This window comes from Knufia obscura (assembly GCF_036327395.1).
Source record: "Knufia obscura strain CCFEE 5817 isolate CBS 148926 chromosome Unknown scaffold_12, whole genome shotgun sequence".
NCBI lineage: Eukaryota > Fungi > Ascomycota > Eurotiomycetes > Chaetothyriales > Trichomeriaceae > Knufia > Knufia obscura.
In genome coordinates this window covers 502,296-527,424 of record NW_027042698.1, presented here as the reverse complement: position 1 = coordinate 527,424, position 25,129 = coordinate 502,296, and the positions used below count along the sequence as shown (strand labels likewise).

General features: G+C 51.0%; 14 protein-coding genes across 14 annotated transcripts; 5 read left to right on the top strand and 9 right to left on the bottom strand.

Moving 5' to 3' along the window:
- Positions 1 to 480: 480 nt before the first annotated feature.
- PMZ80_008970 (uncharacterized protein) lies at positions 481 to 1,505 on the top strand (the record flags this gene model as incomplete). Its single annotated transcript, XM_064877366.1, has 2 exons — positions 481 to 1,030; positions 1,081 to 1,505. 2 exons carry the CDS (start codon positions 481 to 483, stop codon positions 1,503 to 1,505), a joined length of 975 nt encoding a protein of 324 aa, XP_064726868.1.
- A 536-nt stretch (positions 1,506 to 2,041) lies between these two features.
- Positions 2,042 to 3,503, top strand: PMZ80_008969 (uncharacterized protein; the record flags this gene model as incomplete). The annotated part of the gene is made up of 2 exons (XM_064877365.1): positions 2,042 to 2,203; positions 2,313 to 3,503. 2 exons carry the CDS (start codon positions 2,042 to 2,044, stop codon positions 3,501 to 3,503), a joined length of 1,353 nt encoding a protein of 450 aa, XP_064726867.1.
- Positions 3,504 to 3,687: 184 nt separating this feature from the next.
- On the bottom strand, positions 3,688 to 4,665 carry PMZ80_008968 (uncharacterized protein; the record flags this gene model as incomplete). The annotated part of the gene is made up of 2 exons (XM_064877364.1): positions 3,688 to 3,927; positions 3,985 to 4,665. The coding sequence occupies 2 exons, from the start codon at positions 4,663 to 4,665 to the stop codon at positions 3,688 to 3,690; spliced, it is 921 nt and encodes a 306-aa protein (XP_064726866.1).
- Positions 4,666 to 5,467: 802 nt separating this feature from the next.
- On the bottom strand, positions 5,468 to 6,040 carry FIS1 (mitochondrial membrane protein; the record flags this gene model as incomplete). The annotated part of the gene is made up of 3 exons (XM_064877363.1): positions 5,468 to 5,800; positions 5,854 to 5,966; positions 6,022 to 6,040. The coding sequence occupies 3 exons, from the start codon at positions 6,038 to 6,040 to the stop codon at positions 5,468 to 5,470; spliced, it is 465 nt and encodes a 154-aa protein (XP_064726865.1).
- A 536-nt stretch (positions 6,041 to 6,576) lies between these two features.
- Positions 6,577 to 7,238, top strand: spc24 (putative kinetochore protein spc24; the record flags this gene model as incomplete). Its single annotated transcript, XM_064877362.1, has 2 exons — positions 6,577 to 7,001; positions 7,058 to 7,238. 2 exons carry the CDS (start codon positions 6,577 to 6,579, stop codon positions 7,236 to 7,238), a joined length of 606 nt encoding a protein of 201 aa, XP_064726864.1.
- A 208-nt stretch (positions 7,239 to 7,446) lies between these two features.
- On the bottom strand, positions 7,447 to 8,310 carry PMZ80_008965 (uncharacterized protein; the record flags this gene model as incomplete). Its single annotated transcript, XM_064877361.1, has 1 exon — positions 7,447 to 8,310. One exon carries the CDS (start codon positions 8,308 to 8,310, stop codon positions 7,447 to 7,449), a length of 864 nt encoding a protein of 287 aa, XP_064726863.1.
- Positions 8,311 to 8,995: 685 nt separating this feature from the next.
- Positions 8,996 to 10,228, bottom strand: PMZ80_008964 (uncharacterized protein; the record flags this gene model as incomplete). Its single annotated transcript, XM_064877360.1, has 3 exons — positions 8,996 to 9,104; positions 9,152 to 9,947; positions 9,997 to 10,228. The coding sequence occupies 3 exons, from the start codon at positions 10,226 to 10,228 to the stop codon at positions 8,996 to 8,998; spliced, it is 1,137 nt and encodes a 378-aa protein (XP_064726862.1).
- Positions 10,229 to 11,140: 912 nt separating this feature from the next.
- On the bottom strand, positions 11,141 to 12,172 carry PMZ80_008963 (uncharacterized protein; the record flags this gene model as incomplete). The annotated part of the gene is made up of 1 exon (XM_064877359.1): positions 11,141 to 12,172. The coding sequence occupies one exon, from the start codon at positions 12,170 to 12,172 to the stop codon at positions 11,141 to 11,143; it is 1,032 nt and encodes a 343-aa protein (XP_064726861.1).
- Positions 12,173 to 12,455: 283 nt separating this feature from the next.
- PMZ80_008962 (uncharacterized protein) lies at positions 12,456 to 13,417 on the bottom strand (the record flags this gene model as incomplete). Its single annotated transcript, XM_064877358.1, has 2 exons — positions 12,456 to 12,598; positions 12,646 to 13,417. The coding sequence occupies 2 exons, from the start codon at positions 13,415 to 13,417 to the stop codon at positions 12,456 to 12,458; spliced, it is 915 nt and encodes a 304-aa protein (XP_064726860.1).
- Positions 13,418 to 13,703: 286 nt separating this feature from the next.
- On the bottom strand, positions 13,704 to 14,460 carry MDE1 (Methylthioribulose-1-phosphate dehydratase; the record flags this gene model as incomplete). The annotated part of the gene is made up of 2 exons (XM_064877357.1): positions 13,704 to 13,818; positions 13,865 to 14,460. 2 exons carry the CDS (start codon positions 14,458 to 14,460, stop codon positions 13,704 to 13,706), a joined length of 711 nt encoding a protein of 236 aa, XP_064726859.1.
- Positions 14,461 to 15,064: 604 nt separating this feature from the next.
- PMZ80_008960 (uncharacterized protein) lies at positions 15,065 to 16,886 on the top strand (the record flags this gene model as incomplete). The annotated part of the gene is made up of 3 exons (XM_064877356.1): positions 15,065 to 15,178; positions 15,240 to 15,653; positions 15,705 to 16,886. 3 exons carry the CDS (start codon positions 15,065 to 15,067, stop codon positions 16,884 to 16,886), a joined length of 1,710 nt encoding a protein of 569 aa, XP_064726858.1.
- A 582-nt stretch (positions 16,887 to 17,468) lies between these two features.
- On the bottom strand, positions 17,469 to 18,959 carry PMZ80_008959 (uncharacterized protein; the record flags this gene model as incomplete). Its single annotated transcript, XM_064877355.1, has 3 exons — positions 17,469 to 17,931; positions 17,990 to 18,480; positions 18,534 to 18,959. The coding sequence occupies 3 exons, from the start codon at positions 18,957 to 18,959 to the stop codon at positions 17,469 to 17,471; spliced, it is 1,380 nt and encodes a 459-aa protein (XP_064726857.1).
- Positions 18,960 to 21,205: 2,246 nt separating this feature from the next.
- VAM6 (Vacuolar morphogenesis protein 6) lies at positions 21,206 to 24,313 on the bottom strand (the record flags this gene model as incomplete). The annotated part of the gene is made up of 1 exon (XM_064877354.1): positions 21,206 to 24,313. One exon carries the CDS (start codon positions 24,311 to 24,313, stop codon positions 21,206 to 21,208), a length of 3,108 nt encoding a protein of 1,035 aa, XP_064726856.1.
- Positions 24,314 to 24,692: 379 nt separating this feature from the next.
- Positions 24,693 to 25,118, top strand: PMZ80_008957 (uncharacterized protein; the record flags this gene model as incomplete). The annotated part of the gene is made up of 1 exon (XM_064877353.1): positions 24,693 to 25,118. The coding sequence occupies one exon, from the start codon at positions 24,693 to 24,695 to the stop codon at positions 25,116 to 25,118; it is 426 nt and encodes a 141-aa protein (XP_064726855.1).
- Positions 25,119 to 25,129: the final 11 nt, after the last annotated feature.

Here is a 25,129-nt window from a genome sequence, read left to right as displayed (position 1 = left end):
CGTGCACAAGATTGGTACCGAAAGATGTTGTTAGGAGAGTCGTCACAATGGCGTCAGATGTCGAGCAATTGAGTCCAGCTCAAACAATGACTCGTCGCGTGATTGATGGCTTCGTAGAGCTGATTATACTGAGTAAAGAACAGGAATATATTGACAGCGAAAAGGAAGATTGAGCAACACGGTAGGTACACCTGACAGGCTTCAGTGAGGGCAAATGGGCAGATTAGCAGAAACAGCCAAACAGAGCAGAGAAGAGAAGCGAGACACCAACTTTCCCCAAGCCAAGCCGGTTTAGACGAATCCACTTCAGCGTGTTCCACTGGTGCCGCCTTTCGCTTCACTTTCCTTTGCTGTCCTCCGGTAGCTCCTGCCTCTTTCTCCTGAATCGTTACAGTTGTTTCCTACTTTGGTTCAACGTCCCGTCCGTCTCTCAGCAACACACTAATCGTAGACTCAACAAGCCCTATTTCCAGTCCGAGGATGTTGCCCTACGACAGCGATCTTCTCGGAAGCTATGACCCAGATGTGATCGTTTGGTCCGTCCGCGCCTTCTACATTTTTGCCGCATATGCAGTCTTGATTGTGCGGTTCATACCAGATCTGCGTGATCGCTTTCTCAACTACGGAGCTCGATCAGACACCTCGAAGAGATATGAGGTCAAAGACAGTGCCTTCCCAAGATGGTTTCGCATACAGTTCGATCCTGTCCTCGACTGGTTAGCCGACATTACTGTGCCACACAGCTGGTTCAAGCATTTCTATATATGCTCGTCACTATGTTCTGCATATTGGATGTTTGCGCATCTCAATGTAGCCCATTACTTCCCCTCGGCCTTTGTAATGAGTTTGAGCAATCCATGGGAGTACAGAACCATGTGGGCTCGTTTGTTACTGCAGCTTCAAGGTCTGCGCAGGCTTTATGAGTGTGTCAACATTGCAAAGCCTAGCACATCGAGGATGTGGATTGGTCACTACATCATTGGCATGGCCTTCTATGTGGTCACGAATATCGCAATCTGGATCGAGCCAGGTAAGCAGGTAAGTGACTTCCATAGTCATTCTACTCACAGCTCAATATAGCACTTGAGCCGAAGCCTTTGACTCCATATCGAAGTCCTTCCAACATAACACCAATGGTCATACTCAATGCTGCACGGGTCACTGCGTGCATGACGATGTTCGTCTACTCCTCCTTCAAACAATATCAGGTTCACAAGTACCTTGCAAGCCTGAAAGAGTACCGCGTCCCTGATCACCCAATCTTCGAGGAGACCAACCTCGTTTGTCCTCACTATAGCTTCGAAGTCAACATTTACATAGCCCTAACTATCTTGACGGCTCGAGATACGCGCATCCTTAACATGACAATGCTCTGCGCAACAGTGTTTGTCATTGTCAACCTTGGTGTGACTGCCGACTTGACGAAGAAGTGGCAGATACAGAGGTTTCCGAAACAACGACCCGAGATAGCAAAGCGAAGAAGGATGTTAGGGTCCATATGGTAATGGTACATGGCATGAGAGGACACTCTAGCAAGCCTCATGATGGCAGTTTCAGGCATGACCGAAGAGATGGGCATTGTCCTTCTGACCTTCCAGACCCTGCCGAGCTTCTATGGTATATGCGTCTCTGTGTCGGGTGGCTTTTGATGTTCTATGCTCAGTAACGTTTCGCCGCGTCATTTCCAACCCTGAGGTACTTGTTGTACTTGTAAAATAGTCCGGTGACCACTGCCGAAGTGCTGCAACGCCATCGTGAGCCTCAATTGCGCTAGACGCACTCCTCCGCAGAGACCGTTGCCGATCATCTTCGTTCTTGACTCAAAAGTGGGGTTTTAACGACCTGACCTTGCTGACGGAGACACCCAAAACTCCCAACCACTTGCTTCATCGTGCTGATGATCAAGCATGACCCCGATGTAGCACCGGCACTAGAAAAGTGAACACTCAAGAAAACCTGCAAGGCGAGATGTTTCTTCACGACCCTTGTTGACACTCCTCAAATTCACGTCTACCGCAGCAAGTTTCCGCTAACGACCACCATGGGAGCGCTTGGCAAGCTTCGAGAGGTCATCTGGGGCGCACCAGCCGCCACAAAAGCAGAGCGACACCTGCTATTAAAGATCGACTTCTTCATTCTGACCTACGTCTGCCTCATGTACTGGTGCAACTACCTCGACCGCGCCAACCTCAACAACGCCTACGTAAGCGGCATGCGCGAAGCCCTAAATTTCCAGGGAACCGACCTAAACAAAATTAACACAGCACGTATCCCCCCCTGACGCCAAAATCCAATTCCTAACCATGAAATAGATCTTCTACGGCGGCTACCTCCTCGGCCAAATCCCCAACAACCTCATCCTCCAAAAGATCCGCCCCCGAATCTGGCTCCCAACAACATGTCTCATCTGGGGCATCTTCACCCTCGGCACCGCCTTCACCACCTCCCCAACCCAAATAATGGTCATCCGCTTCTTCCAAGCCTTCTTCGAAGCCAGCTGCTTCGTCGGCGTCCAATGGATCCTGGGGTCATGGTATAAACCCTCCGAAATCGGCAAGCGCACCGCGATATTCACGTCGTCGGGGCTAGCAGGAACCCTCTTTAGTGGGATCATGCAGGGCGCCATTCAATCCAATCTCGACGGTAGCGCTGGCTTCGAGGGGTTCAGATGGCTCTTCGTAATCGATTTCCTGATCACCTTCCCCATCGCGATCTACGGGTTCCTGTTCTTCCCTGATACGCCGCTGTCGACATCAGCTAAGTACCTCAAGCCGGAGGAACGAACACTAGCCGTCGAGCGCCTCCCCGAAGTGACCAAGCAGCGCGGCGCGCTAGGCTGGAGCCTTATCCGCCGCGTTGTCGCATCCTGGCACTTCTGGGCGTTTGTATTGCTGTGGCTTGCGAACTCGAATACGGAGATGTATTCGTCTAATGCGATTATGCAGCTTTGGCTCAGGTCAACGGGGGACTTCTCGATCTCAGAGGTGAATTATATACCGACTTCTGTGTCTGGAATGGGCATTGTTGCGACGCTCGTTCTGGGCTGGTACAGCGATTATAACCCACGTCGGAACAGGTGGCACGTCGGCATCCTGTTGTCTTTCACCGCAATCATATCGGGCGCACTTATGCTGCGTCCACCCACGCGTGCTGCGAAGTTTGCGGCGTTGATCATGAATGGGTTCCAGTACTCAGGACAAACGGTTATGTTCGCGTGGGCGAATGATCTTATTCGGGGTGATGATGCAAAGAGGAGTGTTATTATCGCCAGCATGAATATGTTTTCTATAGCGGTCTATATGTTCTGGAGTATATTGTTCTATAACGTGACGCAGGGACCAGACTGGTATGAGGGAAACTGGGCGATGATTGCGATGGGGCTGTTTTTGCTTATTGTGACGGTTGTGACGTACCTGTTGCAGCGGAGGCAGGAGAGACAGGAGGAGCAGGAGGAAAATGCGAGGAGCGAAATGGAGGTTGGGGGCGAGAAGATGAGTATGTAAAGCGTTGTCATGGTGCTGTACGAGCGCGATCAACAAATCTTCTTGACATCAACAGCGGGACGAAGGCCATCTGTAGCTTTTAGATACATGGTTCGCGATCTGCTAAGTAAGTTGTTCAGTGACAATTCGCGCTCTCTTCGTCTTTGGTAGTCAGTGCCGCCTCCACAAGGAAACCTTGTGTCTCTCACGTAGTATCTGCCTGTCCAGTATATCGCACAAGTTCTGCATACGATGCAGCGTCCCACCAATCGCTCAAGACCTCGGTCTCAACTTCAAGGGTAGCATCTTCTCTCAAACGTTTATACATCGCCTCCATTTCCCCGCTCGCGTGCATCTCAGCGATCCAGGACCGCACAACAGCCGATGGGCTGGTAACGACGTTCTTGATCAACGTTTTGCCACCACGGTACAGATTGGTACGTTTCTATCGATGTTGAGTTAGCATAGTCGCGTAGTTTCAATTCGTTGCCAGATCACTCACGCAATGAAAGAAGACGGTATGATCAGATCCGTGGTATGTTGTATTCGAAGTAATGGAGGCGATGGCCTCAGACCCGTGTCTCAGCTGCAGGGCATCACATAGAGCCCAGCCCCGAAATTGCCGAACCGCCGCTTTTCGCACCGACGGTCGTCTCAAGCCAAGACATGTTTCGAGATATGCTTTAAAGAAGATTTTGACCTTCACCTGCGCAAAATCATGTAGGCAGTACGCATCTGAAGGGTTTCGCAGCGGCATCTCGCAGACGTAGGGATCAGCCGTCAAGTCGACCCGACGCAGACGAGGGCATTTGAAGACGAGGATGGGCCAACTCGTCGTCGCCGTCGCTGGTGTCCAAGACCCAACGCATCGTAGCTCTTCGATGTGGTTTCTGAGCCATTTGAACTTGTCGTTCTTTGCAAAGTATCTCAGACCCTTGACGAAAGCGGTGCTATCTGGAATACTCAGAATACGGCATGTCTGTTCGCTGCGAGCTTTCCTGGATTCAATGCGCATCTTGTGGCAAACCAGCTCGAGGTTAAGGCTGGGCATGCCGACCACCGAGTCCGACTTCTTACACCAGCCTTCTGGGAGTGTGAGCTTCGTGTCTTCGAAGTACTTTAGATAGATCAAGATTTGTAGCTCATCTGGAAGGTCGTTGAATCGGAAGGAATCAGAATTCATTGTCGGTATAGCCGACTCAAAGTACAAGAGGCTGCTGAGTTCTGTCGACGGAGGCGAAAGGTAATGGATGCTTGTAACACTGGGCTAAGTAAATGTTATGAGCAAAACTTGAAAAGAAGAGAGCACACAGGTACCATAAATAGTTGCAATCGCCAAACAACATTCAGCGATTATGCACACTACACTCGATCTCACCCAGTCACTAGGGTTCCCAAAAGTCACCCGTTTGACGCTGACCGTCCACATGATTGCTGCACGAAGTGGTATTGTGCAAGGACCGGTCCATAATGGGCATCTTGCAATATGCAGTGTTTGAATCGTCTCGGGTCAGTCGTATCCTCCCTGGCACTTGTCACCGAGAACAGTTTTCGTGAGTGATGACAGAAGCTGAGAAGTTGTCACCATGGCCCAAACCAAACGAAAGATCAAGTTTTTTGGTAGCAATGTTTGCCACTTGCCTCGCGCCTTCCAAACAACCTTGCAGGTAGTAGGAAAAACGGTCTCCGATCGCCAGGCACTGCCCAGCTCGACACAGTTTCCATTACTGCCACGTCGTCCTCTTACAAACATATGCGCAAAAGCTGCCATTCGTCAGCAGGTCCGGCGTTAAAGCGGCAAATCCATCGTCGTGGCATGGTTGCTCGATTCATTGTCCTGGTCTGTACATCCGAGAAGATCGGCAAAAGGTAGGACCACGAATGACATGGCAAAGTTCTGCAATTCTTAGCCAGGTCACCATAACAATATCAGAAGCACGCCAAAACGCTGCAAACCCATCAAGCACACATCTCCTCCTCCGAGCCTACCTCTTTGCTCTAGCGCTCCTCATCATCATTCCACCCAACACACCCGCAGCGACAGCCACGCCGCCTGCAATGGCAAGGCCGTACATGCCCTCCTTGGAGACTTTGTCCTCGATCAGGCTCTGCAGACTCTGACTCTGCAGGTTACCGGGCTCTTTCTCAAGTAGTAGTTCGTTGTAGCGTCTTGCCTCTGCATAGTTACCCAGCTTGTAGTTGCCTAGCGCAAGGTAGTACAGGCACTCTCTGCGCCTTTCGGGTGTTGTCTTGAAGATATCGGAAAGAAGTTGGACGCCTAGTTGCTGTTCGTGGCGGGCTGATGATTTTATGAGGCCCTGGTCAGGTCAGTATGGTTACCATGTTGATGGTGCGGGAGAATGGCGCATACCCATGCGTAGTTAAACTTTGTCTGTGCACCAACATAGTCGCCCTCTTTTTCATATTGCGATCTCAGAACCTGTAGTTCCGCTGGTTTCAGCGGCGACTCAGCGTCGGCTGCGTCTGCTGTCCGTTAGTCACTGTCGCATGCACATGGTCTGTATTGTAGCGCGCTCACATGGTAGATTTGAAGCCATCTTGGTTGCGATTGTGAGTTGTAAAGATGAATTCAGTGAAGCTGGTGTGGTCGGTTACAGATAAGATGAATGCGCAGGTGATCTTGTTAGAATGCGAAATGCTTCGAGCACATGCCATCGCAAGCTTCACGTTTACCATGTGCCTGGTGCCACATCTTGGATTTTGGTTTCCGTTTTATCAGGGTCCAGCCTCACGTCATGCCTTCCTATTTGGGATGAGTAAACAGAGGACTGCGACTTCCGCCGGGGACATTGCTCCTTCCTCAACGCAAAACAAGAAGAAAACATTCAGAGAACACAACTGTAATATTGTCACGAACCACGATATCTAGTCTCTGAGCACGTGTCGATCTTACACCGTCCATCCGAGCTTGCGACAAGTTGCAGAACCACGAAGACGACTGCATAAACAACTGAATATCAAAGCGAGCTACAAACACTACAGCGCTGAGCGAAGCAAGCCAGCATCAGCGCCGAAAGAAGAACCCTCACGCCCAATTTCTTACACCTACACATTACTACTGGAAACTGGCAAAATGCTCCTCGAAGACTCCCCCTCCTCCCTCCTCCGCGCAACCCTCAGCAACTTCAGCACCCAACCCGACCGCGCCGCAGTATCCAGAATAAACGACAGCCTCTCCACCCTCCAGCAATCGCGCTCTCTCCGCATAAATGACGCTGAAACAGCCCTTCGTCGCCTCTCACGCCAATTAGCCACAGTATCGAGTCTGCACCGTGACGCGCTGGGTGGCCATGATAGCCAAGATCATGCAAGACAAATTGTAGAATTAGATACGAAGAAATTCCGGGTCGCGAAGCAGGCTCAAGAGCTTGAGGTGGAAAGTGAGAGACTTGAGAACGAACTTGATCGCTTAAGGAGAAAACTTGAGGATCTGGAGGAGCAGGGTGTTGAGGGTGATGCGAGGGTGAGGAGGGAGAGGGAAGGGGATGATCCAACTGTGTATGCACTTTCTCACTTCTGGAGTTTTTCTGGCCCATTTGCTAACTATGTGATAGGCTGCGACTCTGGCTCTACAGGAGTCTCGGAATTACCCTCGAACAAGACCCGGCTGGAAACTACAATAAAGCAACAGTATCAAACACGAAGAAGGGCGATGTCCATGTTGTGAATATCGAGCCGGGAAAGTTTAGTAAACATTTCTATGCTGATTATTTCTGGAGTACGATGCAAGGTTGAGCAGTCTCTGACAGGAAGGGAAAGACCAGTCACCAAACAACGATGACAATGAATGGTGTACCGGAACAGGGGAGTCCCAGCGAGCATTGGCCGGGCTTGGAGTTCAGTAGGCGCATATTTGATTTAGCAACTTGATAACCACATGATCATACATGCGTTTCAAAAATGCGTTTCAAAATTCCACCAGAAACCATGCTACCTATCGATTTCAACTCTCCCCACCCCCCTCAACAACTCCCACAAACTCCCTCAAATCCCCACACCTCCACCCATACCCAACCAACCCCCTCTCAACCGCCATCCTACTCTCCCCCTCCTTCCCCCAAACAGGCCCATCCCCAATCAAAAACACACTCGACACACCCATAGCCTTCGCCGGCTTATGATCATGTCCCAGACTCTGCGCAACATGCAGAATCTCCTCCTTCTTCACATCCTGCTCCTCCGCATACCTCAACAACGCCTCGAACTTCCGCTGATCCGCGGCCTGCAGATCCTCCTTGCTGGTTCCGAAGTCCTCCGCCGTGAAGATCTTGGCCCAGTCGATACTGTTTAGCCCTGTGGATGAGAACGAGATGTCCGTCGCGAATTTATCCACGTTGCTTAGGGCGACGAGTCTGTACCCGCGATCCTGTAGTGCTCGCAGCGCATGGATCGTCCCGGAGAATGTCGGCCAAGACTGGATATTGCTTACACTCCCGAACGCATCAATCTCCTCATCGCTCGTCTGCACATCTATCTCCCTACTAACACGCCGCCAGATCTCCCTAAGCACCTCATCGAAGCGGCGCGGCTCATCAGCTAACTCGAGTTTGATGGCGTCTTCCTGTTTTTGGAAGAGCTTGAGGAACTCGATGTCGCCTTTTGTGGCGCAGTGGTCGAGACTGGGGTTTAGGGGTGTGGATTCTCGGTATGGTGAATCTGAGGGTAAGTTTGCTCTCAGTGGTTTGAATGACTGTAGGATGCGTTGTTTGTATTCGATTAGTGTGCCGTAGATGTCGAAGGAGAGGAGTTTGTAGGAGGGGAGGGGGAGGGGTGGGTTTGTGGGAGTGGGCATGGGGATGTCGGTCATGGTGATGGGTGTGGTTGTGGAGATGGTCTTGTCGGGTTTTTGGTTTGTGTTGCAGTGTCGGATCTGCAGTTGATGGCGTTGGTGTAGTTAATGGCAGATGATAGATTGCTTTGTTGTTTGCTGACTGGTATCGGTGGATGTTGGGTTGACTGTGTGACCGACTGTTCTATCGACGGCTTCGTGTTATCTCGAATCTAGAGCTGGATTATTGGGCCAGAAAGGTAGTGGTAACAAAATTGAAAACCAATGAAGATTGGATGTTTTGCTTCAAGCCTTCAACAAGATGATGTACAACATGCTACCGCTCATTTTATTCGAACATCACACCCTCGGAGTTGGGCGACGTGGCGACGATGTGCTTTGATCTACAATGTTTGTGCTTTAGCGTTGAAATGAGCAGTATCAGCGTTTGGGGTACACGACGAGCAACAGGACTTACGTGATTGTGGCCGTAAAAAGTCGCAACGGCATGGCTGAAGATGCCGTTGTAGCAGAGAAGGAGCTGAAATCTCAGCAAATCGTTGTCACGGTGTGAAGACACGTCAGATTAGCTACTATATCTCCCAACTGGCACCTGCAGTGGTGAAGCGCTCGTATACTTCTATACAAGAACGCCGGAGTGACCCGCCCAAGATCGTGATAGACATTATTCTATTATACACTTCCTACGAAGGCATTCTGTTGATCACGAATACCTCTCCACACCCAGCTTCTCTGTCGACCTCCTCGGAGATGCCGGCATCGTAGACGAGTCCATCTCAACCGGTGCGACGTTATGTGTACCGACGGCGTACCTAGATAATTAGCAATCTGCAGGTAATCGAAATTGGCTTGAACTCACATATTCGCATTCGATCCAAAGGCTGGCATATCGTGCTGCATATTCGGGCTGGGCGCACCCGAATGCATTATTTGTGATTGGTGACCCATTAATGGATCAATCGGTGTCGGAACCATATTTGGCGACATCATGCCTTGGTGTTCGTATCCTGGGGGCATAGTGTACCCAGAAACGGTGGACATATGCCCTGGCTTGCCGTACATCGAGTGATGCGGCATGTAGCCCGTGCTGATCTCTTGTGCTGGTGCACCTGGAGGTGTCTGATTCCGTCGTGACTGTCGACCGCAGAACCAAATTGCCACGCCTGCTGCTAGAAGCACAGCTGCACCTCCAATGGCGATACCGGCAATTGCGCCTGAACTCAGTCCATGACTCGACGACGCAACTGCTGTGACGGTCGCCGGGCCAGAACTCGAAGTTGAGGACGGTGTAGAAGATGTGGCTACTCCGCTTGGTATTGATCCTTCACTCGGCCAGTCTTCACCAGGCACAAGTGCGAACGTGCTAGCCTCTGCCAGCTGTCTCTGATTTTCCAAGCTCGTGCTTGCGTTCGGGTTGATGGCACCGACCATCCCATATCCGATACAGCTATTCGGTGCACCGCAGTAAAAGAAGATCGGTTCGGTGTCATTGACAGTGATCTGGTACTTCGGGGGGTCGTCGAGGACTGCATCGACTGGTTCCCAGCCTGACCAGAATCCGTAGTGTCCTGTACCTAGCGCCATCTCGTAGGGCACACAAGGATAGCCATAGGCCGCTCTGATGACGGAGTGATTCGTTGGGTAGAACTGGTATTCTGAGCATGTTAAGCAGAGCTCATTGTCGCAAGTGTCTATCGTTCTTACCTATAACATCTCCGACCTCTGCCTGCGTAACGTCTGGAGAGAAGGAGTGGCCGCCTTTCGCTACTGCTACTGTATGAGTGACCGGTCCGCCTGTCGTCGCTGTGGCATTTGTCGAGGCTGAAGCTTCGGAGAGGGATGCGCTTGCTGTGACTGAGGCTTCCGTGGGAGTGGCTGTTGAGTCTTGAGCTGAGGCCGCAAGTACCAGGGCGGTAAAGACTGTAAAAGTGCGCATAGCTGCTTTCCGAGTGAGTGTAAACAGTGAAAAGTAGCGAGTGTGATCTCAGGAACGATGTCTGAGGGCTGATGGGCTGAAATCAGTGAAAGAGGAAACCAGAACGCAGTTACACAGCAGATGCAGCTCGTAGATGCAGTCAAGCCCGAGCTGCAGCTCTTCATCATCCTACCTTTTGACCTCGACTTGGCCGCAACAGCAGCTAGGGTAGCCCGAGTTCGATAAATTGGTGTCAGCACTTTCATGTTGCGATGGCGTCCCCCGGAAGGATGACTCTGGGCCCATCGAGGCAACGTGGTGGTCTGGCAGCCACTCTAGAACTCGTGAGCTTTTCCGGATTCGAATAAGGCAGCATTCACTATATGCGATAGAGTCTGGTCGCTCCTATTCAGAGATAACCTAGTGGAAGCGAGGAGGGAAGGAACGATGAGGCTGAAAGACCTTTGACACAATTGATTGGCCTGATCGAGCCAAGACTCAAGCGAGCGGCAGATGTGGAAAGTGGATGAGCACTAAATGGAATGGACCTCGAGCTAGCCCGGTCTTGCTCGTTGTAATCTCGACTTGCTTTTTCGCTCATAACTTGCGTTTCTTTTTCAGCGACGTGCGAAGTCTTTCCTTGTTGGTGAGTAATGATGCCAAAGGCGTTGCACGTGCGTGAGGTGGCGACGCTCCATTACAGCAGCCTCAGGACACGACTTCATGATTGGCAAATCGATGAGGGGTGAAGTGAGAATTGTAGTGTAGGATCCTGGAAGCGATTGGTAGCCTGCTCGGCAAAGCTCAAATTGTCGGAAGGAATGAGCCGTAACCGGTGTCAGTCAGAAGAGGTCTCCAGAGTAAGCAGCAACGGGAAACTTGGGACAGCACGACGAAGAGGGAGGAGGAATGTTATTGGCGACGCCAGTCATATTAGTCAACCTCTTGCACCTCCCTGTCGACGCCGAGCACAGATGCACCTCTGTTCTTTCGCAACTCGTTACTCCTATCGACAACATGACTGTTGAGTGCCCACCACCAATTGCAAAACAACTTTTGTCCGATTTCCCAATTCTCATCAGTGTATGGATCGTCGCCCCATATCCTGATACCTTCCGCAGCATCCTCCATGTCATAGATCAAATCAAGCAATGCTGTTGGTGATCTTGCATTCGGCGGCCTGAGATCGTGCTCTTGTGAGAACACAAGAATAAGCTTGTTTCTAACACTCGGCCATGGCAGTATATCTAGGACTGGATGGTGCGCGTTTCGAATTTGGACGATGGTCGGTTTGAGGTTCGAAGGTAAGTGTGAATATGTTAGTGCTGTCGAGTTGTGGAAAGGTGAGTTGGCATCGAGCGACCAGATGACCGAGTCGACACCTACTCGTCGTGCTATGGCCATTGCGCCACGAAGGAGGTTTAGCTCTAACATGGGCAAGTGCACCTCGTCCATGCCCAGATTACCATCAGACACCGGCTGGGCTCTAGAGGTGAGGCTCGTGTGATCCTTAGAGGACACCGTCGTGTTACTGATTGAAGGCGAAGAGGGCAAAGACGGCAGTGGGAAGGAGAACGTGGCGTCAAATGCTTCGAGTGTGGCGGGATCTAGGCAGGCAGTGTCGAAGAAGTCTTGTATCGTGCTTTCAGGCTGTGGAGGGAAGGCGCCGGGGCTCGTTGTTTTATCTACGCATAATGTGCCGCTCATGTGCTCGTATGTTGAGTTTTCAGTGGGCGATGCGACACAGAAAAGAGGCGAAATCGGTGGTCGTTGTTCAGGTATGGTGTACATGCTGTCCTTGGTCGACGAACTTGAACGCTCAAGGTTTTGCAGGTGCTCCTTCTTCTTTTTTCGATATCGCCTCTGAGCAAGCACGTTCAGTATCCTCTTACGCTCAGCTGGGTCCTCCTCGATTGCTGGTACGTTGAGCTGCTTGACTTTCCGTCTGGTGGGAATGGTAGACATGGTAAAGAGTTGCAGGAAATATGTTCGTATCGCTCTGTAGTGTAATGAGTAGTTGAGCCCAGGTACTATAAAATTCTTTGACTGCTAGTAGAGCAACACTATGTATGATGGTATGTCGCTAGGGGAAGACTGTACCAAATAGAACGAAGACAGTCGCGATTCATGAGCATAACGCAAAGGGCCAAGAAATGACTCGAAGAGTGATGATGAGCTTTGACTGGTCAGAAGAAGCACCCTGCATGAAAAACGTTATGTTTGCATGATTAGTGCAAAGGCAGCTGCTTCAATTGAGCTGTGCGAGAATGTCCTTCATGACTTCGCTCGCCGCAGTGTGGTAGAGACCATGTGCCGCGTTTTCGTATATCTTCAAGTCAACGTCAGGAATATGACTCTTGATCGGCTCTGAGCTGGCTTCGAGTGGCATGCCTATGATCAGTCAGCATGAATTCCTGCGTTGCATTGCATGGACTTACTCTGATCCTTTCCTCCATGAAGCACAGTAAGCTTGACACCATCAGATTTGCTGCTTCCGAACGACTTGAGCTTTTCGTTGAAGTCGTAGTTGCTCAAAATCTGGCAGCATCGCTCGATAGCAATGGCATCTGCCTGTTTGACAAGATCGATAAAGAACTCCTGAGCAGTCTCACTCATCTCGATGCCGTGCTGAGTGCCAAAGACACCGCCAATGCTGGCTTTGACGAAAGCGGTCCTATCCTGACGGAAGCCATCGAGTATCATATCCCACAGCTCTTGTGGTGGCGCATGGGGACTGAATGCTGTCTTCAACGGATATGGCAAGCTTGGGCCCATCCAGATGAAGCCTTGCACTTGTTGCTCAAGACCGTGTTCCTTCATCAGCTCATACACCAGCAGGCTTTCGCCACATCCCATACTGCTCGCAACAAAGGTAAAATCACCGAGGTCCTTCACAGACTTGATGATGGCCAGAGTATCCTCAGCAAAGGTGTCGTACGTCACCTCTGCGGGTTCAGGGCCTTGCCACTCACTTTTTCCGAAACCCCGCCTGTCACTTGCAATGCAGCGGATGCCATGTGTCTGACTGAGTGGCAGCATGAGGTTCTCGTACATGCGGCCGCTCATAGGCCATCCGTGAATGAAGAAAAGTGTCTTGTCCTTGTTTCTGGCAATGGAGTCGGGGTCCGGTTGGAAGGTGACTTGGGTGGACGGGCGGTAGTCGATGTAGAAAAGTGAAGCACCATCTTGAGGAGAAGTGATGTATGGCATCTTGTCGGTGTAATTGAATTGGACTTACTGCAGGTATGCAAATAATACTGGATTGTGCTGTGTTTCGTTGCGGTCTTTCGGCATGTATAGTAGAAGGACGCGGTTGCAACACAAGAATTTATACTTGGAGCTATACACACCATCTCGACAGATTAACGTTAAGCTGCAAGCATTACGCATTACTGGTTGTGTTGTCCAGGCTAGCAAATATGTGGCATCACCGATGATCGTTATTCTTCAGAAGCGTGCTCCAGGATAGACTGGATCCATGTTGGATGCAAGTGTCCTATTCTTTGAGCCAAGGCAGGCCGAGCTTGTGCATTTCTACCGCAAGCTGAAACAGGTAATCAAGACTCTCGCACTGAGTCTTTGCTTTTGCAACAGTGTCCCCCCAAACGTAGCTAGAGATATCAGTCAATGCTTCCAGGAAGATACACAAAAACTTACATCCCATGCCTTCTGACAAGAACTGCGTATGTGTCTGGATACTTCTCCATCGCCTCCTCGAGAGCACCTGTGAGGTCTTCCTCAAATGGGGTGTTTTCAATGATGGGCACTCTAAGTGTGTCGTGGAAGCCAAGCATGCCTTTTCCTGGCCCTTTCGGAATGCCTTTGATCTGCTCAATATTGCTGATCTTGAAGCAGGCATCTTTGCCATGCATCTTTTCAACCAATAAAGTGACCAGAACACACCATTGGGAGTGACTGTGAATGCAGCAGCCAGCGCCTCTTTCGAAAGCGGCCAAGAAAAGAGGAGTGCAGGCTGATGGCTTCAAGTCAAGTGGCTTGCGAATGTACTTTCTCTCTGAAGGAGGATATTTCGGAGTAGGGAACTCTACCACAAAAATGTTCTCGCTTTTCATCATCTCCTTCTGCACACCGGAGGGAGCAATGAAGATATGGTTGTCCTTCTTGATACTGGTACCTCCACCGGTTCCCGTGCACCAGCCATTGTGAAAGAATCGTTTGCACAGATCTGGGATAAGATTTGCTGGATGGTCCGGATCTTGTGATTGCACGAGATGGTCATTATTGTCTGCCATGGTGGTTGGTTAGGTCGGCTCCGTCAAGATCAACCAGCTTAAAGAAGGATGTTCTTCTGTGATTACTGTTAACCTTAGATGTGGTGAATGAAGATTCGAAAAAATTGGTACTGTAGACCAAACATCATATCATGCAATTGCACGTGTCAGACTAAGATGCTATTGCTCCTTCCCCAAACATGAATGCGAGACACCTGTAATTGAGGAATATCGGTGGTAAACGCGACTCTCCATGAATACGGTCCTGCATTGTGAGGCTTCAACTAACCCCCGTGCAAGCGGCGGTCTGAGAGTGTCGACATGATGATCAGGATTGATAGATACTCTAGCGAACAATGATCAAGGTGACACACGTGGATAGTGCAGGGGGGTCGCGATTGCCCTCCTGCTTCTTTGGGGTTCTTTCTGTACATCACTAAACTCCGCACCAGGTCGCACTTTAATTTTAGTGTTACCAGGTTGTAAAGGACAAGTGTACAATACCATTTCCACAAACAACCAACCCACCATAATTAAGCCGGCACATCGGTGTCAAATTTCTTCCTCTTCCATATACAGGTCCATCATTTCGATCTCTAGAAATTGACCATAGAGGACATTCAATATGAAATACCTCGGTTCTGCGCTATGTGCGCTGCTGGCCTCGAAGGCTGTAGCTCAAGAGGATATCGATGTCTCTGGCACCGATACCAGTGTGGCTGAGAAGCCCACCTTCACAGTAAGTCCTTGACGATGAAGCCCCAGAAATGCTATGACCAAAGTTGCTGACTGAACAATAGCCCACCAGCCTGAAAGCACCCTTCCTCGAACAGTTCACGGATGACTGGGAGACACGGTGGAAGCCATCGCATGCTAAGAAGGAGGACTCCAAATCCGACGAGGACTGGGCTTACGTTGGTGAGTGGTCAGTCGAGGAGCCAACAGTACTGCCGGGTATTGTTGGCGACAAGGGTCTGGTTGTAAAGAACCCAGCTGCCCACCACGCCATCTCTGCGAAGTTTGGCAAGCCCATCGACAACAAGGGCAAGGATCTCGTGGTTCAATATGAGGTCAAGCTTCAAAAGGGTCTTGAGTGTGGTGGTGCATACATGAAGCTGCTCAGGGACGACAAGAAGCTGGCATCTGACGAGTTCTCGAATGCTTCGCCCTATGTTATCATGTTTGGCCCCGACAAGTGCGGTACCACAAACAAGGTATGACGAGCACAACGATTACGCAGAAGGAACGTTCGCTAACATATGCAGGTCCACTTCATCTTCAAGCACAAGAATCCCAAGACCGGCGAGTACGAGGAGAAGCATCTCAAGAGCCCTCCCTCCATCAAGAACGACAAGCTTACCCACCTCTACACCCTCATCGTCAAGAAGGATAACAGCTTCGAGTTGCTGATCGACAACAAGTCCATGAAGAACGGTTCACTCCTCGAAGACTTCACTCCAGCTGTCAACCCAGCTGCTGAGATCGACGACCCAAACGACAAGAAGCCAGAAGACTGGGTCGATGAGGCAAGAATTGCAGACCCAGAAGCTACAAAGCCAGAGGACTGGGATGAGGATGCGCCATTCGAGATTGTTGACGAGGATGCCGAGAAGCCAGCTGACTGGCTCGAGGACGAACCTTTGACCATTCCAGACCCAGAAGCTGAGAAGCCAGAAGACTGGGATGACGAGGAAGATGGTGACTGGATCCCACCTCAAGTCCCGAACCCTAAGTGTGAAGAGGCTTCGGGCTGCGGCAAATGGGAGCCACCAATGATCAAGAACCCGGCATACAAGGGCAAGTGGACCGCGCCGTTCATCGACAACCCAGCCTACAAAGGCGTCTGGAAGCCACAACTTATCAAGAACCCAGACTACTTCGAGGACAAGACTCCTTCGAACTTCGAGCCCATGGGCGCCATCGGTTTCGAGATCTGGACCATGCAATCCGATATCACCTTTGACAACATCTACATTGGTCACTCCCCAGAAGACGCCGCCGCTCTGCGAACAGAGACCTACGACGTGAAGAAACCAGTCGAGGAAGCCGAAGAATCAAAGTCCAAGCCTAAGCCATCCGACAAGCCCAAGTCTCCAAGCGACCTTGTCTTCATGGATGACCCAGTCACTTATGTCAAGGAGAAGCTCGACCTCTTTATCACCCTCGCCAAGAAAGACCCAGTTGAGGCTATCAAGTTCATGCCTGAAGTTGCGGGTGGTCTTGGTGGTGCTCTTGCCCTGGTCATTGCTCTGATCGCACTTCTTGCTGGTTCCGGCTCAGGCGCAGCACCAAGCAAGGAGGACATCAAGAAGACCGCTGAGCAAGCGAAGGACAAGGCTACAGAGGCTAAGGACAAAGCCGCCGATGCTGTTACCTCTGGTGCCGAGACAGTCAAGGAGGAGGTCAATAAGAGAAGCACCCGATCTACTGCTGGCAAGGATCAATAGAGGAGGAATTCTTGGCCGCAGGCGAACGCTATCCTGAAACACGCGGATGCAGAATTGATCAAAACGGTGGAAGTCAAAAGAGAAGAGATGATGAGAGAGGCGGAAGCCAACGGCACACTTACACCGCGTCGACGGGCCGCCATTGAAAGATGGAAGATGCCAATGGGACGACTTGACGTCAAATCATTACGCGACATACGAGCTCATTTCCAATATTAGCGTTGCTGTATCAATATAGGAGGGCGGCTAAGGATCGCCGACTTATGCATACAAAACAATTTCACGAAATGCTGTGCTTCGGCATCGAGTTCGCTCTATCATGGTCCACCGTTGTTTGATGCCCGCTGCGATAATGGAATACAATAACACAAACCATTGAATCCACCTGAGATGTCAGAAGTCTATACCTCCATCGTTCATGTCTGACTTCGATGAGAGCTCAGAGAGCTGATACTGTAGATACCGAATTGTTCGTTTCGTCAGATTTATAATCATCCAGCCCCGATCGTGCACCAACCTCTAACCTCAACACTCCACCACCGAAAGCGTCCTTTCCTTTGACTTAACTTCTCAGATCACCGCTCACGCAATCGCCACCGCCCCCTTCCCCTCAATAGCCCTATACTCCGCCTCCCCCTCCCAATGCGCTTCCGTCAACGTCTCCTCCATCTGCGCCGCATCCATCCCCATCAAAACCTCCTCATCCGTACACAACACCTCAAACCCCGGCACACAATCAATCAACGCAATCAACACCCAACTAACCACAAAAGACCACGTCAACCCAATCACCGCCTCGAGCATCTGCACGCCCAACTGCCGGATGTTCCCATCGAAGACGACGCCCCCTGCGATGTCGGAGGCGCCGTCGTACGCTGCGATTTCTTTGGAGCCGAAGAGGCCGGTCATTATTGTTGCGGCGAAGCCGCAGATGCAGTGGGTTGCTAGGGTGTCGCCGTTGTCGACCCAGCGGTATTTGCGGGCGAGGCGGGTGAATTTTATGCGGAGGGCTTGGCGGGCGAGGAGGGCGCCGAAGATGCCGAAGCTGGGGGGTTAGCTTAGCACAGGAAGCTTACGGGTGGAGCGCAGATGGAGGGACTTACAATAGTGCTGTTGTAACGCCGATGAATCCAGCGCTCGGTGTGATCATTACTAGGCCTGCTATTGCACCGAGGAAGGCGGAGTCGACTGCCCATTTTCCGGTCTCGAGCCAGGTGGAAAGAGCATATGTCAGGGCACCCGAGCTGGCGCAGACATTGGTGACTACCAAAGCCATGACAGATTTGAAGTTCAGCGAGAGTGTAGTGCCGGCGTCGAATGCCAGCCATGATCCCCAGATGATGATCAACGCTATGATCTGACAGATTGTGTTGTGCGGCTTATGCAGCGCGAGATGAGATGGCGTTCGAGTTGCTGATTTTCGTGATCGACCGACCGGGTACGAGAGGTAGATCGAGAGGGCAGTCGCCGTAGCACCAGAGCAGATATGCACCGGTGTACCACCTGCAAAGTCCATGACGCCCAGGTTACCGAGAAAGCCGTCGTCGCTCCAGACCATATGTGCTAGTGGGCAGTAAACGAAGGTCGACCAGAGCTACATTCATATCAGCTGTTTGACGCACATGGTAAGCTTCGAAGCCCACTCACAAAGATGAACGGTACCAAAGCCACCAGTCTTCCCCTCTCGCACACCCCACCCACAGCAATAGCAGCAACCGTCGCCTCGAAAATCAATTGAAAGAAACTGAACAAAATCGCTGGGATGCTCCCCACTGGCTGAGCATTAACACCAACGTGGAATGCATTGCCCAACCCACCGAAGACGCCGCCTCCAGAGCCATAGGCGAGTGTGTAACCCACAGCCCACCACTGGATCGTGCAGACTGTGATCACCAGGAGGGCGGGGTAGAACGATGCAATACTATTCCAGCGGGTGCTGTAGCCGGAGTAGGCGAGGCCGACGGCGGGTATGATGGGCCAGCAGAAGGCGCAGCAGGTGAGTACGAAGAGGGTGTCGGTGCGGTCGCACGCGGCCCAGGCGTCGAGGACGGAAGAAGAGGTTGAGGAGCCCATGGCTGTGCTCTGTTTGCCGTAAGACTGTAGCGAAGGGCGGACGTTACCAGTAGCTGAGTCGAGAGTCGAGATGTGAGAAAGCCATGCTTGTTATATGAGCTCCAAGCTTCCAGTAACCCGGCATCAGATTGCAGCACGGTGCCTGACTACTAGCTCGTTAGCAAACTACATCTCGTAGTTGTCTCGGCGAATCCTTATCAGCAAGAAGAACTAGCCTATCTCGTTGCCTGTTTTGGGGTTCGGCGACATGCCAAGCATTGGCGGACAGGATGCTTTTGTGTTAGCGTGCTTTCTCTAGATCTGCTCGGCTGATTGATAGTCTGCCATAACAACGAAGGCAGTTCGAGGTGAACATAGCCATAGGCAGTGACGAGGATTGGGCGACTGCTTTGTACACAATGATTGGAAGTCTGTTGAAGTAGACAAAGGACGAATATTGGATGAACGTCACGCTGATGACCGCCAGTAGCTGTGGGTCATCGCGGAAAAGGCCGCGGCGGCACTTGATCGACGCCGAATTCCAGAGAACCAGTAGTAATACTTGCTTCCTGCGGAATTCGAAGTGCGGCAGATGTACCTCCACTAAGAGCCAAATATGTCGGTGAAGATGTTGAGAAGGATATCATAACTAGACACCTGATCTGAAATCGATGAGTAGTTCTGCCAAGGCTCTCATCGTTCTACATATTCTGCTAGGGTAAGGGTGCCGCTTCTGCCTGGGTTGATGCTGCAAGCACGAAGCTAAAGTGAAGCAGCCGCTCGGCAACATCCAGTGGAAAGCCTTTGGAAGTCGACGGCCATGCAGTCTAGTGCTTGGGAGAGCTGCTAATTGTTAATTCCTGCTTGTCTGGAGCGTTCATCATATTCGACGACCATCCGGCAGCCGCATGGTAAGATAAGAAATACTGTCACGTATGCTCGTGCGGGCCCAGAAACGCAGTTGCGGCAGGTCCTAGGTAGAGCCTGAAAGCAGCTTCGTGGCTAAGGAGCTTGCAGCATGAACACTCGGCGGCTTCGCTCTGCCGTCTCGAGATGATGTCGAAGCTCACCAAGCAGTTGAAAGAGCAGTCGTAGGTATACATCTGTTAGAGAGACAGGAGATGGTCAGTAGTCATGCATGACAACATGGCGTCAAAACAGGTCGCTGAAGGCTGTGTGGAGGAACCTACGAATGTGACTGCATAGCAGCGCTGATACGACGTCCAGTACTTCGATATCCAGCCGCGTGGGTAGTCTTCAGCAGCAAAACTCGAACAAGTCCGCGTCCATTCCACTTCAGTTGTCCATAAAATGCGGATATTGGGCCTTCTACTGGCAATGTAAAAGTTTGTTGAAGTGGCGGCCCAGGAAAGGTTGGTACCACGTAGATGCTGCTCCGGATCAAATATCTGTGTCACATACCTCGCGGTATGCCTGTATGCGGGATGCTGTGCTGGTAGGTTGTTGTTTATTGCGCAGATCTCAGCAATCTGACCTTGGCTTGCTACAAACTCAACAACTTCGATGGCGGGCAGCAAGGTTAACTGAATGCACATCATCATATTCTCTGGTGTCACAATGGAGGGGATCGTCAGGTGTCGAATGTTGTGCAACAGAGCTCGATGATGGGTCGAATGATACAGCCCATTGAGTGCTCCGTATAGGTACTGTTGATGTCGCTGTTCGTCAGCGTAACCAACGCGCTTGTAGTATTGATCCTGCTGCAGGATGTCGAACTCCACCACTAGCCGGGTGAGGCAGGCACGATACATATCGATGACTTCGTGGTAGCATTGCCAGCAGGTGAGAAGGATGTTGCGGTGCCACGATACCTCGGACAACCGATAGGAGGCACTATGCTCGAGTTTGAACCGCTTTCGATGTATGTGCTCGGTAACGTAGAGAAAGAGCCATGTTTCGTGTTCGCCAAAGAAGTGTCGGTAAACGAAAAGTCGAATCTCAAAGGGAAGGTCGAGAAAACCTAGCATTAGATGCAGCGGCTTGGGTCTTCATTTCAACGCGCTTCTGTGGGAAGGTGCGAGATGAATCTGGGGTTCAAGTTCGGAGCCAAAGGTGTCCATTACACAGGTCTTGAGAAGGTGCCTGCCCGTGGTAAGCTCCGATTGACTCGACTTTGACAGGACTAGCGCGTCAGCGGGCCAAGACTGAGGAGTTGCTAGCCATGATCTCGATGCAATGCGTCAAGCTCATACGTGATATGTTTGCATACTGCACGGCAAGTCAGAAAATCGTGTCGCCATGTAGAATCAGCTAACGACAATGGAAGATCCCGATACACTTCTGATCTCCTGTTCACGCCTCCCTTGACAGCCAAGGTGCACGACACTTCCATCAGGGAACGCGCTGATCACACTCCCGCCCAGCCTCTTGTGGCATACGCGACAAACTCTCTCTTCATCGATCACGACTTTCCTCCTTCTACCCTTGCTTGCTGCTTCATTGATGCTATCGGTGTACGCAATAGTGGCTCCAGGATCGCCATCCTCACCTGCCCCGAGCAAAAGGCGGGCTTGGACCCGGACCGCTTCGACCTTTCGAAGGTTGGTAACGACGCGTGCATCGTTCATAGCTGTGTTTGCAGTACGGATTCGTCCTCTTAAATAGGACTCGAGCTCCTTGATGAGGAGATCCGTTGGTATGACGGCAAGAGTGTTTGAGGCTGGCAGTCGTGGACCATGTCGGGTGAGCAGAGATAGAGCATCGGAAATTCGTGGCTTCTCCTGCTGGTCTGGTGGTGTCGCTGGCGGTGGAGACAGGTACAGTGACAGCAAGAGCGCATAGATTGTGGAAGACTCTGACGTCGGATCCTCCGTTTGTGCTTGAGATGCTGACTTCCGCCGCGTTGACGTCTCAGATGCTGTACCGCCAGCACTTTCTTGCAGATAAACTTGGTTGCAGTATTCTTCTGCCTTGGCAGAGTCGTTGACCTTGAATACATATATTTGCAGGGCTTGGCGATGCTGGCCCATCTTGCTGTAGACGATCGCGGTCGCTTCGTAGAAGGTCGGATCGTCCCGCGGGAGAAGACCTAAAGTCTTCGCTGGTGAGTAGTGCGTTGACTGGCGCAGATGTGTTAGCAAGCCTTGGAGCAAAGAATCGTTCCTCTCTTCCGCGCCTTTATCCTTCAGCTCCTCCATGTATAGCACGATCAACTGCTGGTGCATCTCAGGTGTCGAGTCATCGAGCTCGTCAACGATATGCTCAAGGTACCGTATAGCGTGTGCTCGATCCAACGATTCGAGAAAAGCGAGAACCTTGGGTCGAGGAAGAGACTCCGCATTCTCGGTATCTGCAATAAAAATCTCCATTCCCACCTCGGGTTTTGCTTCCACGGGCCACTTCGCAAATTCGAGGATGAGATCGATCATATCAGGTGGCAGATTCTGCAAGTAGCTAACTGTGCGACCTGGACCTCGTAGCTGTGGATCGACATCATCCGTATGTTCGGACTGGCCAAACTTCTGTAGCCGTTCGAGAGCTTCTCTATGCAAACCTTTGCCGTATAGAAAGTCGATGAGTTCACTGTATCTGTCGGTCTCCTCAAGCTTGCTCATAACAACCTCAGGATCACAATGGTTCGCGATGCGAAACAAGGAGCCTGCCAAGGACGGAGTCGCAAACATGTGAGCTCGAAAAAGAGTGGTATCGACTAGCTTAGCCGTTTCGACCAATTTCGCTTTGATCTGATCCTCGCCCGCGTCTTTCATGTCCAGGATGTAGTCAACAACACGTTTCGTGTCTTCTATCTGAGAGCCTACCTTCAATTCTTCGAGTGGTCTGATATTTTGATCGACATCGAAAAATCTTTGCAGACGTCTTCGAATGTCCGCTAGGAATGCTTGAAGCTCTCTAACAGCAGCTTTAAGCTCTTTTTCGTTCCCGTTGCCTCTGAAAGCACCAGTGACTGTGCTCGCAGCATCGCTAGCCTGTTTCTTGACCTTTTCGATACTTGACTTGCTTGCTTTGCTTGCAATAGACGCAGGTCTGTTCGTCCCCGGACTCCTTTGCGTTTCGAGAGGAGACTCTGGTCTCTCTTCTGCGGCAGGTCCTGAAATCAATTCCGGATATAATCTGATGACTCGCTCCGGCGGTGCTGACACTTCACCGAAGAGGTCAAGCGCATCTCGATACTTTGATTCGTCGAAAAGCTTTTGCGCTTTTTGCATCTTGATTTCCCTCAGTCTGCCAACCTTGTCCTGAATCAGAGTTTCTTCGACCATATTCAATAAGCTGATGGCTTCATCGAGCTGACCGTCTGCAACCAAAGCATCGATCTGAGCGTCATACTGCAAACCCTTCATGCGCCATATGACTCTATCGCTTGCCACAAGAAAGCCTTTACCCTGATGCGCAAGACTTATGCTCGGGTTCGGCACTTGCAGTAGACTTGCACTTGGCAGCTCAATGCTCTGTAACAGTGTGAGCGTTTGGGGATTTCTGACCTCCAATACACCTTTCGAGGCATTCTCCTGTAACGCCAGGAGAAATGGATATGAATAACCAACAGCTTTGGGAGTCCCTCGCCATGGAATCTGCCTACGCCCTATCGGCTCACCACTGCGATCAATGAAATGTGTATTGACATCTTTAGCGAGCAGCATCTCGTCAAGTCCCAGACCAGTTGCCAGTGGTGTTGGCATCATACTGCCCATGCCAATATAGCTGAGTGTACCAGTGCCTCTTTCCGAACCAGGCTGGCCGCCGATACTTCCAGGACCAACAATGGTTTTTTGTTCCTGTGTTCCGATATCCAGCATCACATAATTTTGATTCAACCCTACGAGAATCTTGGTACCAGTCGCCCACGTGGCAGACTTGATGCTGTTGCTCAGGGTGAATTCTTCAGCGTCTCCTGCAAGCTCGCCGTCGTGCCATGACCACAGTAGCAATCGCCTGCGGACCGCAACTGCCAGTCTGCTGACCAGGGTTGGGACATTGGTTGTAGCATCCTGGACGATGTTGCTTGTTGCTGCGAAGAGTGTCGTCCCTTTGGTTTTGGTCAACTGCTCCTGTAGCTCGTATGTGCCTAGATCATGGATAGAGACCAGCCCTCCGCTCAAGGATATCAGGATATTGGCCTCTTTGAATATTGCTAACTGCTCGACCTTGTATCTTGAGAACTTCTCATGCTCCCGAAGAAGCTCGGTAGGCTTGAATTTCGACTTCGCGTCCCCTGCCCTATCGTCACCACTATCCTCGAGCTCTTCTGGCGAACTATTGACTCGATATATCCGCAGAGCACCTGTGCTTAGACCAGCGAGGAGGTTGTCACCGTGGGCAAGTATAGACTCGATCCTCGATTTGTCGCGCTGCTTGAGCTCGACAATAGGCTCAGCAGTGAAAGCTGACAGCATTTGGAAATGTCTTCATGGATGTCGAGATGGGACTCTCTGGCATTACAAGATGCGAGTGCACCCTGCGGGGACGCGTTATTGGGGGACCGTCCTAAAGTTAGGCTCAGATGGCTATGACGTTAGGGACTGATTAGGTAAGTCGCTCCCGGGACAGGGGGTCCCGAAATCTGCTTCGAACCTAAAAGTAATTGCCCGATGCTTGTCTGTTGTGAATGTGCTGCTTGTCCCACCAGGGAAGACTCAATCTGTCGGCCTTATTCCTGGCTTTCGTCCCATCCGTCGCAATCGTGAGCAACGACCTCGTCAGATGCCGTGCTATGACAAGTGTGGTAACAACCATCCAGTAGTCTAAAACCATCGACTCAATTGATATCAAACGATGTCGAGCGCATCCCATCACTCATCGGCAGCTACCAGCCACAATGCTTCGTCTATGAGCAGAGAGCAGTCTACGAAGGCTGAACGCACAGCCGACGCTGCAAAAGCATTTGACAGATCGCTAAAAGTAGCTGCAAAGGAGATAGACGCTGATGTTAAAATGCGGGCAGAAACTCTACATGATAACTGGCCAGCTCTCAAAAAGCAAGACAAAGACCTTCAAGAGCAGACCAAGCAGCTAGCCAAGGAGAATGATGACATGGAGAAGTGGCTAGACAAGAGCAAGAAGAAGCTCGCCGAGTTTGACGATTTCGATGCCATTGGTGAAGGTCTTGAGGATGAGTTAGCTAACATTGAAGCCATGCTAGATATCATGGAAACTAAGCAAGATGCTGGGAAGTACGATTCTAAGGGCAGCAAGACCTGACAAAAGATGAT